At 43.5% G+C, this 13,573-nt stretch overlaps 1 protein-coding gene across 1 annotated transcript in view; it reads left to right on the top strand.

The window, feature by feature from the left end:
• Window positions 1–12,397: 12,397 nt before the first annotated feature.
• The window catches only part of RAB2A (RAB2A, member RAS oncogene family), a 90,285-nt gene continuing 89,109 nt past the window's right edge, over window positions 12,398–13,573 (top strand). Inside the window, exon 1 of the mRNA XM_080800810.1 lies at window positions 12,398–12,734. Coding sequence (XP_080656936.1) covers window positions 12,689–12,734 — 46 coding nt within the window. The 5' untranslated portion in view covers window positions 12,398–12,688. The remainder of the gene's footprint in view (window positions 12,735–13,573) is intronic.

Genomic DNA, 13,573 nt, shown 5'->3' with positions numbered 1-13,573 from the left:
ATTTCTTTCTTTATTTTAGAGAGAGAAAGAGAGAGAGTGAGTGGGGGAGAGGCAGAGAGAGGGAGAGAGAGAGAGAGAGAAGCAGACTTCCCACTGAATGTGAAGCCCCATGCAGAGTTCAGTTTCACAATCCCGAGAATCATGACCTGAGCTGAAATCAAGAGTCAGATGCTCAACCTACTGAGCCACCCAGGGGCCCCTATTTTGTACCTTTAAAATCATTATTTTGAAAGGGCATCCATGAGATTTACCAAACTGCTGAAAGGGGGCAATTACAAAAACGAAGAAGGAGGAGGAGGAAAGAGAAAGAGAAGAAGGAGGAGGAAGGAGCAGGAGCAGAAGGAGTAGAAGAAGGAGGAGGAGGAGGAAGAGGGAAGAAGAAAAGGAAGAAGATGAAGAAGAAGGGGAAAGGGAAGAAGAGGAAAGAAAACACTGTGTTTCCTGCCTAATTTTAAAACATTTCTTTCACTGTTTCTCTATTCAATTTTGAAGCTCATGTACAAAGCCACTGTCCCATTTTTTTTTTAGGCTCAAAACCATCTGGGACTGCCATCATAGTCAATAGATTTTAAGAAACGGAAGTGTAGATGGAATCGAAGACTTGGCTACATCACATGGTTGGTAATTAATGAGGCTGAGGGCTTAATATACTGCAAAATAAAGTTATGGGAGTGACCTAAAAATCCAGATTGGATCCCAGGGCCATGGCCTGATTATAATTTGATTGACTCTGTTAAAGTGTCTGAAGTGACTATATCAGAAGGAAGCTCTAAGGCTCAAAAAGGAAGATCTTAGAGATAAAAATTGGCCTTCTTTATTGAAATACTACTCAGAGGAGTTTTCACTCATCAGAGTGTTTGATACTTGGTTAAGGCCATTGGGCCAAGGTCATAAATGCCGTCAAAGGCCAAACAGATACGTCATGCGGGTCCAAGGGAGACACAATCAGAAGATGAACTGAGAGAGCGAATGAACTGATAAGCCAGATGTTCTTCCGTGGAAAGCTGATCCCAAAAGTGAGATGGATATCTCATATCCTCCTGGCTTAAAGTTATTAAATATTTCCACACACTTTATTCATTGTCCAGGATAAGCAAAAACTAAGTGCGTGGATTTTACATAGTTGTGTTTCTGGGACAGTGATTTCTCATTGCAATTTGACTTTCTGCCTTTAAAAACCAGACCCATAAACTAGGTTAATGGGAGTCCATTCCTGAAAGACGGATTCACTCTTGCTATGCTTCTAATCAGGCTTCTAATCAGGCTTCTAATCCTGACTTACTACATATACCATCCTGTGAGTTCTCTTGGGAGACCCAATATATCCCTTCTTCGTGAGCAGAAAGCATCCATCACCTCCTTGTGGAGGACAAATCCGTTTCTCTTGGGTGTTACATGCTGATGACTTCTAAATTTGTGTGTGGAGGTCAGAACTCTCTTTAGACCCATATATCCAGCTTCCGGCCCTGCCACTTACAAGCTGCCATGACATGAGAAATTATTTAATCTCTTTAAGCCTCCACCTCTTTCTCTTTAAAATAACAATTTTTTAAAAACTGTATCAGATTTGTTGTGAAGATTCGGTGACTTGGCATAGTTTGTCACACATTTTCAATGGTATTAAGCTGATAGGGAATTTTTAACAGTAATTGTCAGAGACTTGATAGATAAATAAGCAGATGATACAAATACATAATCTGCAATAGAGGAACTCCAAATGTCTGTCGGAGCACTTGAACAAACATTTGTCCCCAACGACAGTACCAGCTCTTTGGTATTTCTCTCTCTGGCTCAGACCACGCCTCACAAGCTCCAGGCTCAGATGTCCAGTTGTTTGTCAGACAAGTCCACTTGGATGCCTGTTGGTATTTCAATTCTATATGCCCAAAACAGAAGTCTGATTCTGTCCCCTCTTTTCCACACACCAGGTCTTCTACCTCAATTCATTGTATTACCCTGTTCATCGGGCAAGATACCTAGGAACTGTGCTTAATTTTTCTCCTGCCCTGTCCTTCCCTATTCACTGTGTCAGCAAGCTGGGGCTAGCTAGACCTGGCCTCTTCAGTGGTACCTGGGCCTACCTGGACGCCAGAGAAGAGTCACCTGGTCAAGTTCCTCAGGGAGCTAGGATGGGCATCTGTCTTTTCTCTTTCCTCACAAAAATCCATTCCCTTCAGAAGTTCACCTCTCAAAGCTACACCACCTGAGCAGAAGAGAGGGGAAAAAGAGCAAGTTCTAGGGACACTGATCTGCCTAGAAACCCACCTAGTAACTTGGGGTGACCAACTGGAAGCAGCCCCCCTTTCCCGGGCTTCCATGGGCTGGGTTGCAGCTTTCTTCCTAATCCAAACCCTCTCTTCTGCTCTCAGTTACTCTACTCTGGCCTTGGGAAGAGACTTCTTATACATCTTCTTCTCATAGTGTCTGGTCCTCTGCTGGTTAGCAAACTTTCCTATGAGGTCAAAAAGAACATTCTTTTTCATGATCTCTGCGCTTCAGTATTTGGTGTTTTGTTTGTTTGTTGGGTTTTTTTTTAAATATTTTATTTCTTTATCTGAGAGATAGAGAGAGAGAGAGAGAGAGAGAGAGAAGGGTGGGGGGAGGGGCAGAGGGAGAAGCAGACACCTTGCTGAGCAGGGCTCCATCCCAGGACCCTGGGATCCTGGCCTGAGCTGCAGGGAGACATTTAACCAACTGAGCCATCCAAGGGTCCCTGTGCTTCAGGATTTGTAATGTGCAAGGTGCTCTCAGGTAGAGGGATCAGGGCAGGGCCCCTCTCCTCTGAATCCAAGACAGGTACTGAGACTACTTATTACCTCTTTTCAAAATTTACTTCTTCTTTGCAATAAACAACTGGTGTGTTCTGTAAGACCCTTTCTTACAATTTAATTCTCCATGACAGGATACTTTTGATTAATTCTATCATTCATCTTTATTACTTTTATTGTACAATCTGTTAATTTTTTATGAATGCTTTGTTTTTAATAAATAAAAACCTCTAGGTTTCTAATAAATAAATTAGGAGTCTGTAATTTTGTATTAGTTGTAATCAAAACACTGCAGTTAAAATTGTATATCAGAGCTGTGTCAAATTTTTGAATAAATTTTCATTTTATTTATGCTGGAATTTCTCTTTCAGGTCTTTGAAGGGATATATTCTGAGTTGAAAATGTGGGATGTCTGGACTCTTGATCTCAGGGATGTGAATTCAAGCCCTGCCTTGGGTTCTACATTGGGTGTGGAGCCTACTTTAATTAACTTAATCAATTAATTAATTTTTTTAAAAAGCTTTATAAGATGTATACCTTCCACTATTCCACTATGTCCAGTACTGGGCATAGTAAGTGTGGTAGGCAGAAACAAGATGGCCCCCAAGGCCTCCACTCCATTCTATACACAAACCTTCTCCCAGTTCTTCATTCAAATATTTTCTTTTAAAGATTTTATTTATTTATTTGACAGAGATCATAAGCAGGCAGAGAGGCAGGCAGAGAGAGAGAGGAAGGGAAGCAGGCTCCCTGCTGAGCAGAGAGCCCAATGCAGGGCTCGATCCCAGGACCCTGGTATCATGATCTGAGCCGAAGGCAGAGGCTTTAACGCACTGAGCCACCCAGGAGCCCCTCTTCATTAATGTCCCAAGTTGGTTGACTTCAAGATAGGACAATTATCCTGGGTGGGCCAGACCCAATCATTTGAGTCCTTAAAAGGAACTGGCCCTTCCTGACAAAAATAAAGTCAAAACAGGAGGAACTAAAAATGAAAATCAGGGATGCTTGGGTAGCTCTGTTGGCTAAGTGTCTGCTTTCAGCTCAGGTCACGATCTTAGAGTCCTGGGATTGAGCCCATATTGGGCACAGACCGCGTAGGGCTCCCTGCTCAGCGCAGCGGGGAGTCTGCTTCTCCCTCTCCCTCTGCTCATCCCCCCTGCTTGTGCTCTTTCTCTCTATCAAATAAATAAATAATCTTTAAAAAGAAACCAAAAAAAAGGAAAGAAAGAAAAGCAGATTCTCTATTGTTGGCTTGGACAATGGAGTCAGCCTTGTGGCAAGGGAGGTAGGCAGCCTCTAGGTATTAAGAGCAGTGCCTGGATAAGAGCCAGCAAGGAAATAGGGATGTCAATCCTACAACAGTAAAAAACTTAATTCTGCCTTACCGTGTAATCTGGGAAAGGGACACCAGATGAGAATGCAACTAAGCTGACATCTTGATTTTAGCCTTATGAGACCTTGAGTAGAGAACGCATCCACACCATGCTCAGACTTCTGCCCTACACAACTATAACATAATTAATAGGTATACTTTTTGCCATTAAGATTTATCTGTTTATTACTCAGTAATAGAAAACGAATCCAATAAAACTTGCTTATATTGAGGTCTGACCTCCACACCATTTGATGTGGTATGAATCAGCCCAGTAGGGATAGCAATGTTCCTGGAAACCGTTTCTACAATGGATATCTTACAATAATTCGGCTATACATACAAGTGATTGAATAAGTATATCCCATGAGGCCAAATGTGTCCCATTTCAACTGTCCCTTAATCGGAGCCAAAAAATAATAATAATTGTAGATACTCTAGTACCCACCAACACAAAGGCAAATGTGATAAATAGGAACTGAGTGGAGAGCTGACAACCTCATTTACAGAATAAGGTTTAAATGTCTTACTTTTGCTGACTTTACTCCTCCCCCCCACAAAAGAAATTTATCCTGGGGACATATTTGCCTTGGAAGGTTTTCACACAAGTAAGCCACCCTGAATCTCAGTTTTATCAGCTTTCATGGTAAATCTCTTTCTCTTTCTTAGTACCTGGCATAAGAATGGCAGGTCTCAAATAATTCATTTTCATGTAGCCATATTAAATTAATCATTAAATAGTTGCGTACTTCAGTGACTTCACAATTTTTAAGTGACTAAATGTTAACTGAGGTGAGGAATGCCTGTCTATGGAGTCCACTTCCTATTTCTTATATCCTGGGTCACTCATAATGAGACATATTATATATATTGACTTCCTCATCTCTGCTTGTTTCCAAGAAAGAAAAGGTAAGTAATTCAGTTTGGGAGTTTCAATTAGTAATTAGTTATCAGCCTGTTCTATAGATAAACAGAATGGCTTATCACTGGGTTCTGATGAGACAATCTTGTACTTCATGTTGGGATTTAATGTCCTTTGGGGTGAAGTGAAAGTATAACCTTCCAGAATTGCAGTCACTTGATTCATGGAGAGGACCCCTCTAGTTATGAAGAGAGTTCTGATTATAATCAATTGTTCAAAGAAAAAAGTAAAAGAAAGTATAGTATAACAATGCCAAATAATCTGCTCCTACTAGAAGACACTTTTGTGTAATTTGTGTCAAATGTGGTTTCAAGAAAATGTAAATACCTATTTACAAGGAGTAAAAAAAATGCTCTCCATTAAGTTTAGTAATGAAAACTTCAAAATATGATTTCAAAATTGATGGAAGCTTGCAGTTCTTCTAATGAAGATTACTAACCTATAAGTATCAGAAAAGACTACTTTCAGGGAATAAGATGATGGTCAAATTTCTACTTGTCTGTATCTGAAACTTGCTAAACTAAAGGCTTTCCTTACCCCTGCTTAATCTAGATTTTTTTAAACTTGAAACTTAAAATGCATAATCAACTGCTGTAATATTTAGATACAAGAGGTTTTGTAGGTAAAAAATATTGAGCTCCCATAAAATTATTCAAAGAAGTTAATGAGAAGTTGAAAATAATTTATGCTGTTGAAACACACGAATCATTAAGAATTTGGGATAGGAAGCAAAGAGCAACTTTAAAAAATCCTATTTGGGAACACTTTGTCATCATATTGTGTCCTCAAAACAACTGCTCTGAAATGCAATTTTTTACTTTTTTTAAAAGATTTTATTTATGTATTTGAGAGAGAGCGCATGAGGCAGGGAAGGTCAGAGGGAGAAGCAAACTCCCCACTCAGCGGGGAGCCCAATGTGGGACTCAGTCTCTGAACTCTGGGATCATGACTTGACCGAAAGGCAGACACTTAATGACTGAGCCACCCAGACACCCCCTCATCTCAATTTTAAAGAACATATCTATTCTTTGAATCACTTTTATTTTTAAAAATTAGAAAGTATGGGGGCACCTGGGTGGCTCAGTTGGTTAAGCAACTGCCTTCGGCTCAGGTCATGATCCTGGAGTCCCAGGATCAAGTCCCACATCAGGCCCTCTGCTCATCAGGGAGCCAGCTTCTCCCTCTGCCCCTCACCCCTTTCATGCTCTCTCTCTCTCTCAAATAAATAAAATCTTTTTTAAAAAAAATTAGAAAGTATGGCAAATATCCTTATGTGTTCTCCAGATTACAAGTCAAATAACGATTCTGTGGTGGTCATTTTCCCCTCTTTCACTCTGTATGTTAAAAATTCTGATAGTGAGATTATTCAAAGCGGAGATAAAGAGTGCATTGGAGGGAGGGGGGATAACCGAGGGGTGAAATGTGATCTCACAATGCCCTGTACCACTTATTTTCTAAGATCCCTTCTCATTCAAAAGACATCCGTGACAGAAGGTTTTCTGTGTCTACATCTCCCACTGGGACACAGCCTGCTTATCATTTCCTCAAAAATGGAGAGAAAATGGATTTCTCTCTATCAAAATTTGAAGACCTTCAGGGATCGAGATTAAAAGAAATTGAGGCACTCATGGGACAGAAAGTGGTTTTGTCTTCAGCCATTGTGAGATATATGTCTCGTGCATCGCCATTCTCATTCCAGCTCCAACTTGGCCAAAACAAGGAATGCCTACCAGTTAACACAAGGCCTATAACACATTAGAGATAAATGGATAGTAGGGTCAGAAGCAATAGCACGTTCCAGTTTCTGCTGACAAAAAAAGACTAATGCTGCAGATAATAAAATACTGCTGATGTTCTACTGTGCTGTAGGAGTTAGTCTTTTATTTACTTAGGTACATTTGCAAAAAATCATTCACCTGCAATTTGGCATCCACGCTTGCTCCTGGTAATGACATGCTTTTCAGAGTGCTCTCATGTCCACCTCCCAGGAGTTTTATTATGTAAGCCACCAGAATTATTATCTCTATTGAACAGATGTGACAAAAAGTTTCAAGAGGATTTTCTTGAAATCAGCTAGTTAGCGGCAGGGAAGACTAATGCAGGCCTCCCAGAATTCAACACTAGGCCTTTCTCTAGACCACTTTCCCTGCTGAAAACACTAGGCAAATGTAAAGGACTTAGAAAAGTAGTTAATTAGAACGCCTGGGTGGCTCAGTTGGTTAAGCATCTGCCTTTGGCTCAGGTTATGATCCTGTGGTCTTGGGATAGAGCCCTGCTCAGCGGGGAGTCTGCTTCTCTCTCCTTCTGCCCCTCCCCCTGCTTGGGATCTCTCTTGCTCTCTCTCTCTCAAATAAATAAATAAATAAAATCTTAAAAAAAAAAAGGAAAAGTAGTTAATTAAGACCACTATCCTGGGTTTTAAGTCACTTTAAAGGTGTTTAAAATTAATTATTAATTCAAGGTATTTTATGTAGTTACAATTTTTAATCTATTATTTTATAACATGAGCTTATTGTTCCAATATTCACTGTTTCATCTGTGCACTTAGGTAGGTCTCTTATTACAGATGATCAGTCCATTGGTAAAAAGAATAGCCTACATATAAAGGAAAGTTTCTTCAGACACCTACACGCACATTGACTAAGGTTATGAATTTGTGATCATTAAATGTATACTCTTTAAGTAAGCTTTGGAAGGATAAGCAGAATGAAGTGGAAGAGAGAAAAGAGTCATTTCTGGCTTTGACAAGTGGTCAAAAATGGGCCACAAACAGAAAATAAAACGGAATATTAAGTGCGTTACCCAGCCAGAGTATAAATGGCCGATGAGGTGGATAAGGTGAGCAAAGAACAAACGGGAGGGCTGTTGGAATGCCTGAAAGGAATCGGTTAAAGCAATAACTATGAAAGATGATGCCCTTTAAGGCCCAACTTAAATGGCTCTCCCTCTGTAAAAATCTACTCTCATTTTCCAGAACAAAATTCTGTCCTTTAAAATGACACAAAACCTCTCCTGTGGACTTCATCAGACCAAAGCTACCCATGATTGAGAATAAAGGGACTCTACTTTAAGATGCCTGGGTGGCTCCGTGGGTTAAGCCTCTGCCTTCGGCTCGGGTCATGATCCCAGGGTTCTGGGATGGAGCCCCGAGCCTCAAAGCGGGTTCTCCGCTCGGCGGGGAGCCTGCTTCCCCCCCTCTCTTTCTGCCTGCCTCTCTGCCTACTTGTGATCTCTCTCTGTTAAATAAATAAAATCTTTTTAAAAAGGTGGGGGGGGCGCCTGGGTGGCTCAGTGGGTTAAAGCCTCTGCCTTCGGCTCAGGTCATGATCCCAGGGTCCTGGGATTGAGCCCCGCATCGGGCTCTCTGCTCAGCAGGGAGCCTGCTTCCTTCTCTCTCTCTCCGCCTGCCTCTCTGCTTACTTGTGATCTCTGTCTGTCAAATAAATAAATAAAAATCTTAAAAAAAAAAAAAAGACATGGTCTCTCTTGGGCTCATTCTTAGTGGCAGGTTGGAGGTGGAGAACAGGGAAAGGATGAAATGAAGGAGGAAATAATTTTGATGTTTATGTAATGTCTACTATGAGATTAACATTTTGCTGGACACTTTGTGTCATCTCCTGAGACAACTAAGGTTTAGAGCATTTAGTAATTTATCCATCAGTGTATCAACTGATAAGTACTAAAGTCAAGAGCTGAACCTAGTTCTTTCTTTCTCTAACACTGGTACTGAGCTGATTAAGTATTTGCTAGAAAATTAGTTCCATTGTGGCATTTACAAATGGCTGAAAGAAAACATTTCACAGTGGTTCTTAATAATTTCTGGGTCACAGCCCCTTGCAAGAATCTCTCCCATAAAATTACATATATGCAAACACACACAACATTTTCCATACTATTTCTGGAGGATCCCAGAGCCCCAGGGCGCATTCAAGGACTAGCTAAGGAACCACGGAAACTAAAGAACCTGTGGATTACACGATTTCAAACCACCCCTCTCCCATCCCATCCACCTCACTGTTTCCCTCTTTCCAGTCTGAAAGCAGTCAAAACCAGAGAAAATGTAAACACATGAAACGTCTGATTGGGAACAGTAAATGCAAAACTTGCTTAATGCTGTATTTTAAAATGTCGTGGGGAACTTCAATGTGGAGACCTTAGAGAATGTATTCTAACAATCTTTAAACTTCACAGTTTTGACCTTCAGACCAAATATGATGTAAGACTGAGAGATGAGGTTATCAGAATTCATCCCCAAGGGAATGAAATAGCTGAAAATCAAACTGAATGGAAAATCCCAGGAAGTATACTACCACTTACAGGAAAAGAGGTTTATTTCTGTCACTTTGCCTGAGGAATTTCTCTTGAAAAAATGTTCTTGGATTTTGGGGGCTAAATCAAATGCTTCAAATGAAGTTTGTATGGCTTTTATTTATGCCCTGAATTGTTTCAAAGAGGGTTTGAGACAGCATATAGGCATAGAAAAAAATAGCAAATATTATGAATTAAATGTAGGAAGAAAGTAAAGGTAGACATAAAATAAACCCAGGAATGGAGCTGATTTAAAAACATGAACTCTTGGGGCGCCTGGGTGGCTCAGTGGGTTAAGCATCCGCCTTTGGCTCAGGTCATGATCCCGGGGTTCTAGAATGGAGGCCCATATCAGGCTCCCTCTCAGCAAGGAGTCTGCTTCTCCCTTTGCCCCTCCCCTGCTTGTGCTCTCTCTCTCACTCTCAAATAAGTAAATAAAATCTTTTAAAAATAAAATATGAACTCAAAGTAATTTTAAGTAATTATTCAGTACTAAGAGTTCTATATTAAGTATATATTTTTTATAATTTATAAAATATCTTCACATACAATATCTTAATTGATCCTAAATTGACTTTGTCACAGAGGCAGTTATTATCTACACTTCCCAGACAAGGAAAATGAGGCTCAAATGACATAACATGGAGTCTTTGCTCTTTTCATTAGATTACACTGGTAGGTAGCAAGCGATCATTACAACACCTCTGCATCTCAGGAACGGAGGGATGCCACACAGTTCTGTGCAAGAACAACATACATTTGACTCCTGAGACCCGGTATTGTTGTTGAGAAGATTGCTGATACTTTACAGGTAGCTTCAGATCTGGAGGTTGGAGACACATAGAATTATACTTCAGACTTGGGAACAGCCCTTTAAGGTAACACTTAACTCCCTTCAGGTTACAGAGGAGTACAGCTCTGTACTCCTCTGAAGCTCTGAGAAGCCAAATGATCTGGCACAATCATCTGATCAGTTAATGGTAGTGCCACAACCAGGGGCCAGCCCTCCTAAGGTTTTGTTTTGTTTTACTCTATAGTTCTACATCCATTTCTATGATTTTTTTTTTTTTACATGCCCAATTCTGATCTTCTTTCTCTTCAGTTTCCCCTGTATCCACCTGGCTAAGTACTATATGTGTACTGACATGGCTACAAGACCCTGCAGGACCTGGCACTAGTGACTTCTCCAGCGACTCATCCCCTCTATCAGCCTGGGAATACTCCTGACTCAAAAAGGGTGCTCAGCTTGTGTGTGTCACCCTGAGAGAGCTCTCCTGCTGCGACTATGAGTAAAGGCCATACCTCTGAGAGTAGAAAACAACTGAGCGGACACTGTAGATGTCCATCACCCATGAAAGACCTGAGTGAAGGCACTTGGATGGGAGGGACAAAATGGCCTCTGGAACCTGGAGGCCATGGGCAGGGATCTCCCTTCGCCCAAAGTAAAGATGAGTGAATGCAATTCCAGGTAACTGCTCATGTCAAATCCCTGTGTGCTATCCCTGAAACCTTAGTAAAATCCGCCCCCCCCCACACACACAAAATAATCCAGAAACAACCAGTGAGTTCATACTTGGCAAGGCCATTCAAACTATGTACTAACCAACAGTAGCCAGCTTGGTATCAAGGTGTCAGTATAATTACATAATGAGAGATATCAAAAGGGAAAGAATCTTGGGCCAGAGGAACCAGGATCACTAAATCCCAGTGACTCTTCCCCAGCAAAGACTGTCCTTCCATTGCCAACATTAGAGGATATGGGTTAGTAAATGAGCTTCCTCAAGCAACTTTAAATTCCATCAGCAGAGCCATGAACTTTGCACACTCTGCTCCTTTGCCTGAACTTCATTTCCCATTCCCAAACTTTTGTCCTTTCGACAAACTCTTACTCATCATTCATATTCCTGGTTCAAACATCATTTTCTCCAGATAACCTATCCTAAAACTTTAACAAACTCTACTACCTCCTCTTCCAAAACTGTGCTCCTTCAGAACAGGTTCTGCCTTCAGTTGCAACGCCTAGCAATGCAGAAACATAGTAGGTACTTAATAAACGTTAGTAGAATGAAAAAAAGTTACTTCGTTTTTCCTTTAAACATATTTTTTCAATAGGTAGTTCATTTCAATAGGCAAAAAAAAAAAAAAAGTTCAAACGGCACATGAAAAATTCTGGGAGAAGTAGATCTTTTCTCTGTTCCCATCCACTCTCCCCTTGGTTCCAGTTGTGTTTCCTTTCAGGCTGACTATACACACATAAGGGTATTTCGGTGCACCCCTGTCATTTTTTGAAAATAAAATTGTAAAATATACATATTACCTATATAACAATAAAATACGACTTACAAATATATGAATATATTTAGCATAATATAATTAAATAATTACAGTAGTATATTGAGCATAACAACATAATTGTTATATATCTTATATATAAGTAATACATGTGATATAAATATGTATGTCCGCACCGATTTCTGTGCCTTGTTTTTGCTTGTCAGGCTTTTTTTAAAGAGCCGTGTAATATTCCACCATAGGGCATACCATAATTTACTTCACATTGTCTGATTTGCGGTTTGCAATTTACAAGTAAATCCATTTTCCCTCTCAAAACCCGGTCCCCAAACACAGAAATACCACCGCCCTTCAACCCACCGCCCAGCGGCTCCCGCATTTTCAAACACCTTTTCATAAGCCCAGGGCGGGGCCCTGCACCGAACGCGACGTCCGCCTTCCCACACGTGCCCCGCGCCCCCACTGCAAAGCGGAAAGACGCGGCGCCCATGCGCGTCGAGGCGACGGAACCGAACCTTCCACTTCCCTCCCCTCCCCCAGCGTCTCCCGGCCGCCGGAGTCGCCCGCTCAAACGTGCCGGAACGACCGGCGCCGGGCCTCGCCCGGCTCAGGGTGGACGGGGCGCGGCCGGGGCGCGGCCGGCTCGGCGCTGGGCGGAGCTCCGGCTGGGCAGGGCGGGGCTCTGGCTGGGCGGGACTCCGGCCGGCGTGCGGAGCTCCTCCCCTTTCCCCCGGCGGCGCCGGCGGCCGCAGCACTTCCGGGTCGGCGCGGAGGCGGGGCGGAGGCGCCGCGGCGGCTGTTATTGTTCGACTGAGCTCGGCCGGGAGCTGTCTCCATCGGCTCTGCGGGTGTCAGTTTGTCCGGCTTCCTCTCGGCCCCTCACTCCCGGCGGCTGACGGCGACGGCTGCGGCGGGCTGGGCCTGGCGTTTCGAGGCCGAGCGGCGCCGGGGTGAGGGGCGCGGAGGAGGAGGAGGAGCAGTAGCAGGAGGAGGAGCCGTGTGCCCTGGCACCGAGCGGCCGCGGCCATGGCGTACGCCTATCTCTTCAAGTACATCATCATCGGCGACACAGGTGAGGGCCCGGGGTGCGGCCAGGAGGGCGTCGGCGGCCTCCCGGCCTGGGCTGAGCGGCAAACGGCGTCTGGCAGGGGCGCGGGCGCCAACGCCGCCCGGCGCCTCCCTCCCGGCCGCGCCGCTCCATTTCCGCAGTGCTGGAGCTGGTGACGTGGGCACTGCGAGCGACCGCGGCCTGGCCAGGCCCTGTCCGCGGCCCCCGCCCCGGGCAGCCCTGCAGCTGGGGGCCGCGCCAGCCGTTTGCGACTTGAGATCTAGAAACTGTGTGAAAGGAGGGGCGGCCCAGCCGAGGGCCGTCAGGGTCTGACTTAGATGATTGCACCCCCTTGCCGGGGCCCCTCACCTTGGGCCTCTTCGCAGCCCTCGAGAAAGAAAAAGGCAGGCAGAGGAGAGCAGAAGGTGATGGGAGAAGGGTCTTGCGTTTCCTGATCAGTCACTCCCACCTTTTCCATCCTACACGCATCTGTCAGAAGCTGGGCAAGGTGCTTCTGGTGTGGGACGGCCAGCTGAGAAGGAGAGAAGGGAACCTTTAAAAAAAGGTGTTTAACACCCTCAAATCCCGAGTCAGAATAAGTCCTGTCCCGTCGCTTGGCGGCTGGGGAGTCCCTTTCGAGGTCATTAAAGCGTGAAAGGTCTGTCGATTTTGCCACGTGTAAACTGGGGTTATTTGGTAGTAATGCGAGGCCGTTCAGTGCTCTGGGTGTGTGCTTGCGTATATGTGCCTGTGCGTGTTGGAGGCACTGTGATTTCTTGGATATATCAGAGTCAGGGTCGCAACTGCCCATTTTCAGGTGACCTCATGTACTTTTGAAGCAGAAAGAAATTCAGCTGTTCTCG

The sequence above is a fragment of the Martes martes genome, assembly GCF_963455335.1.
Source record: "Martes martes genome assembly, chromosome: 4".
NCBI lineage: Eukaryota > Metazoa > Chordata > Mammalia > Carnivora > Mustelidae > Martes > Martes martes.
This window is presented reverse-complemented; position numbering and strand designations above follow the sequence as displayed.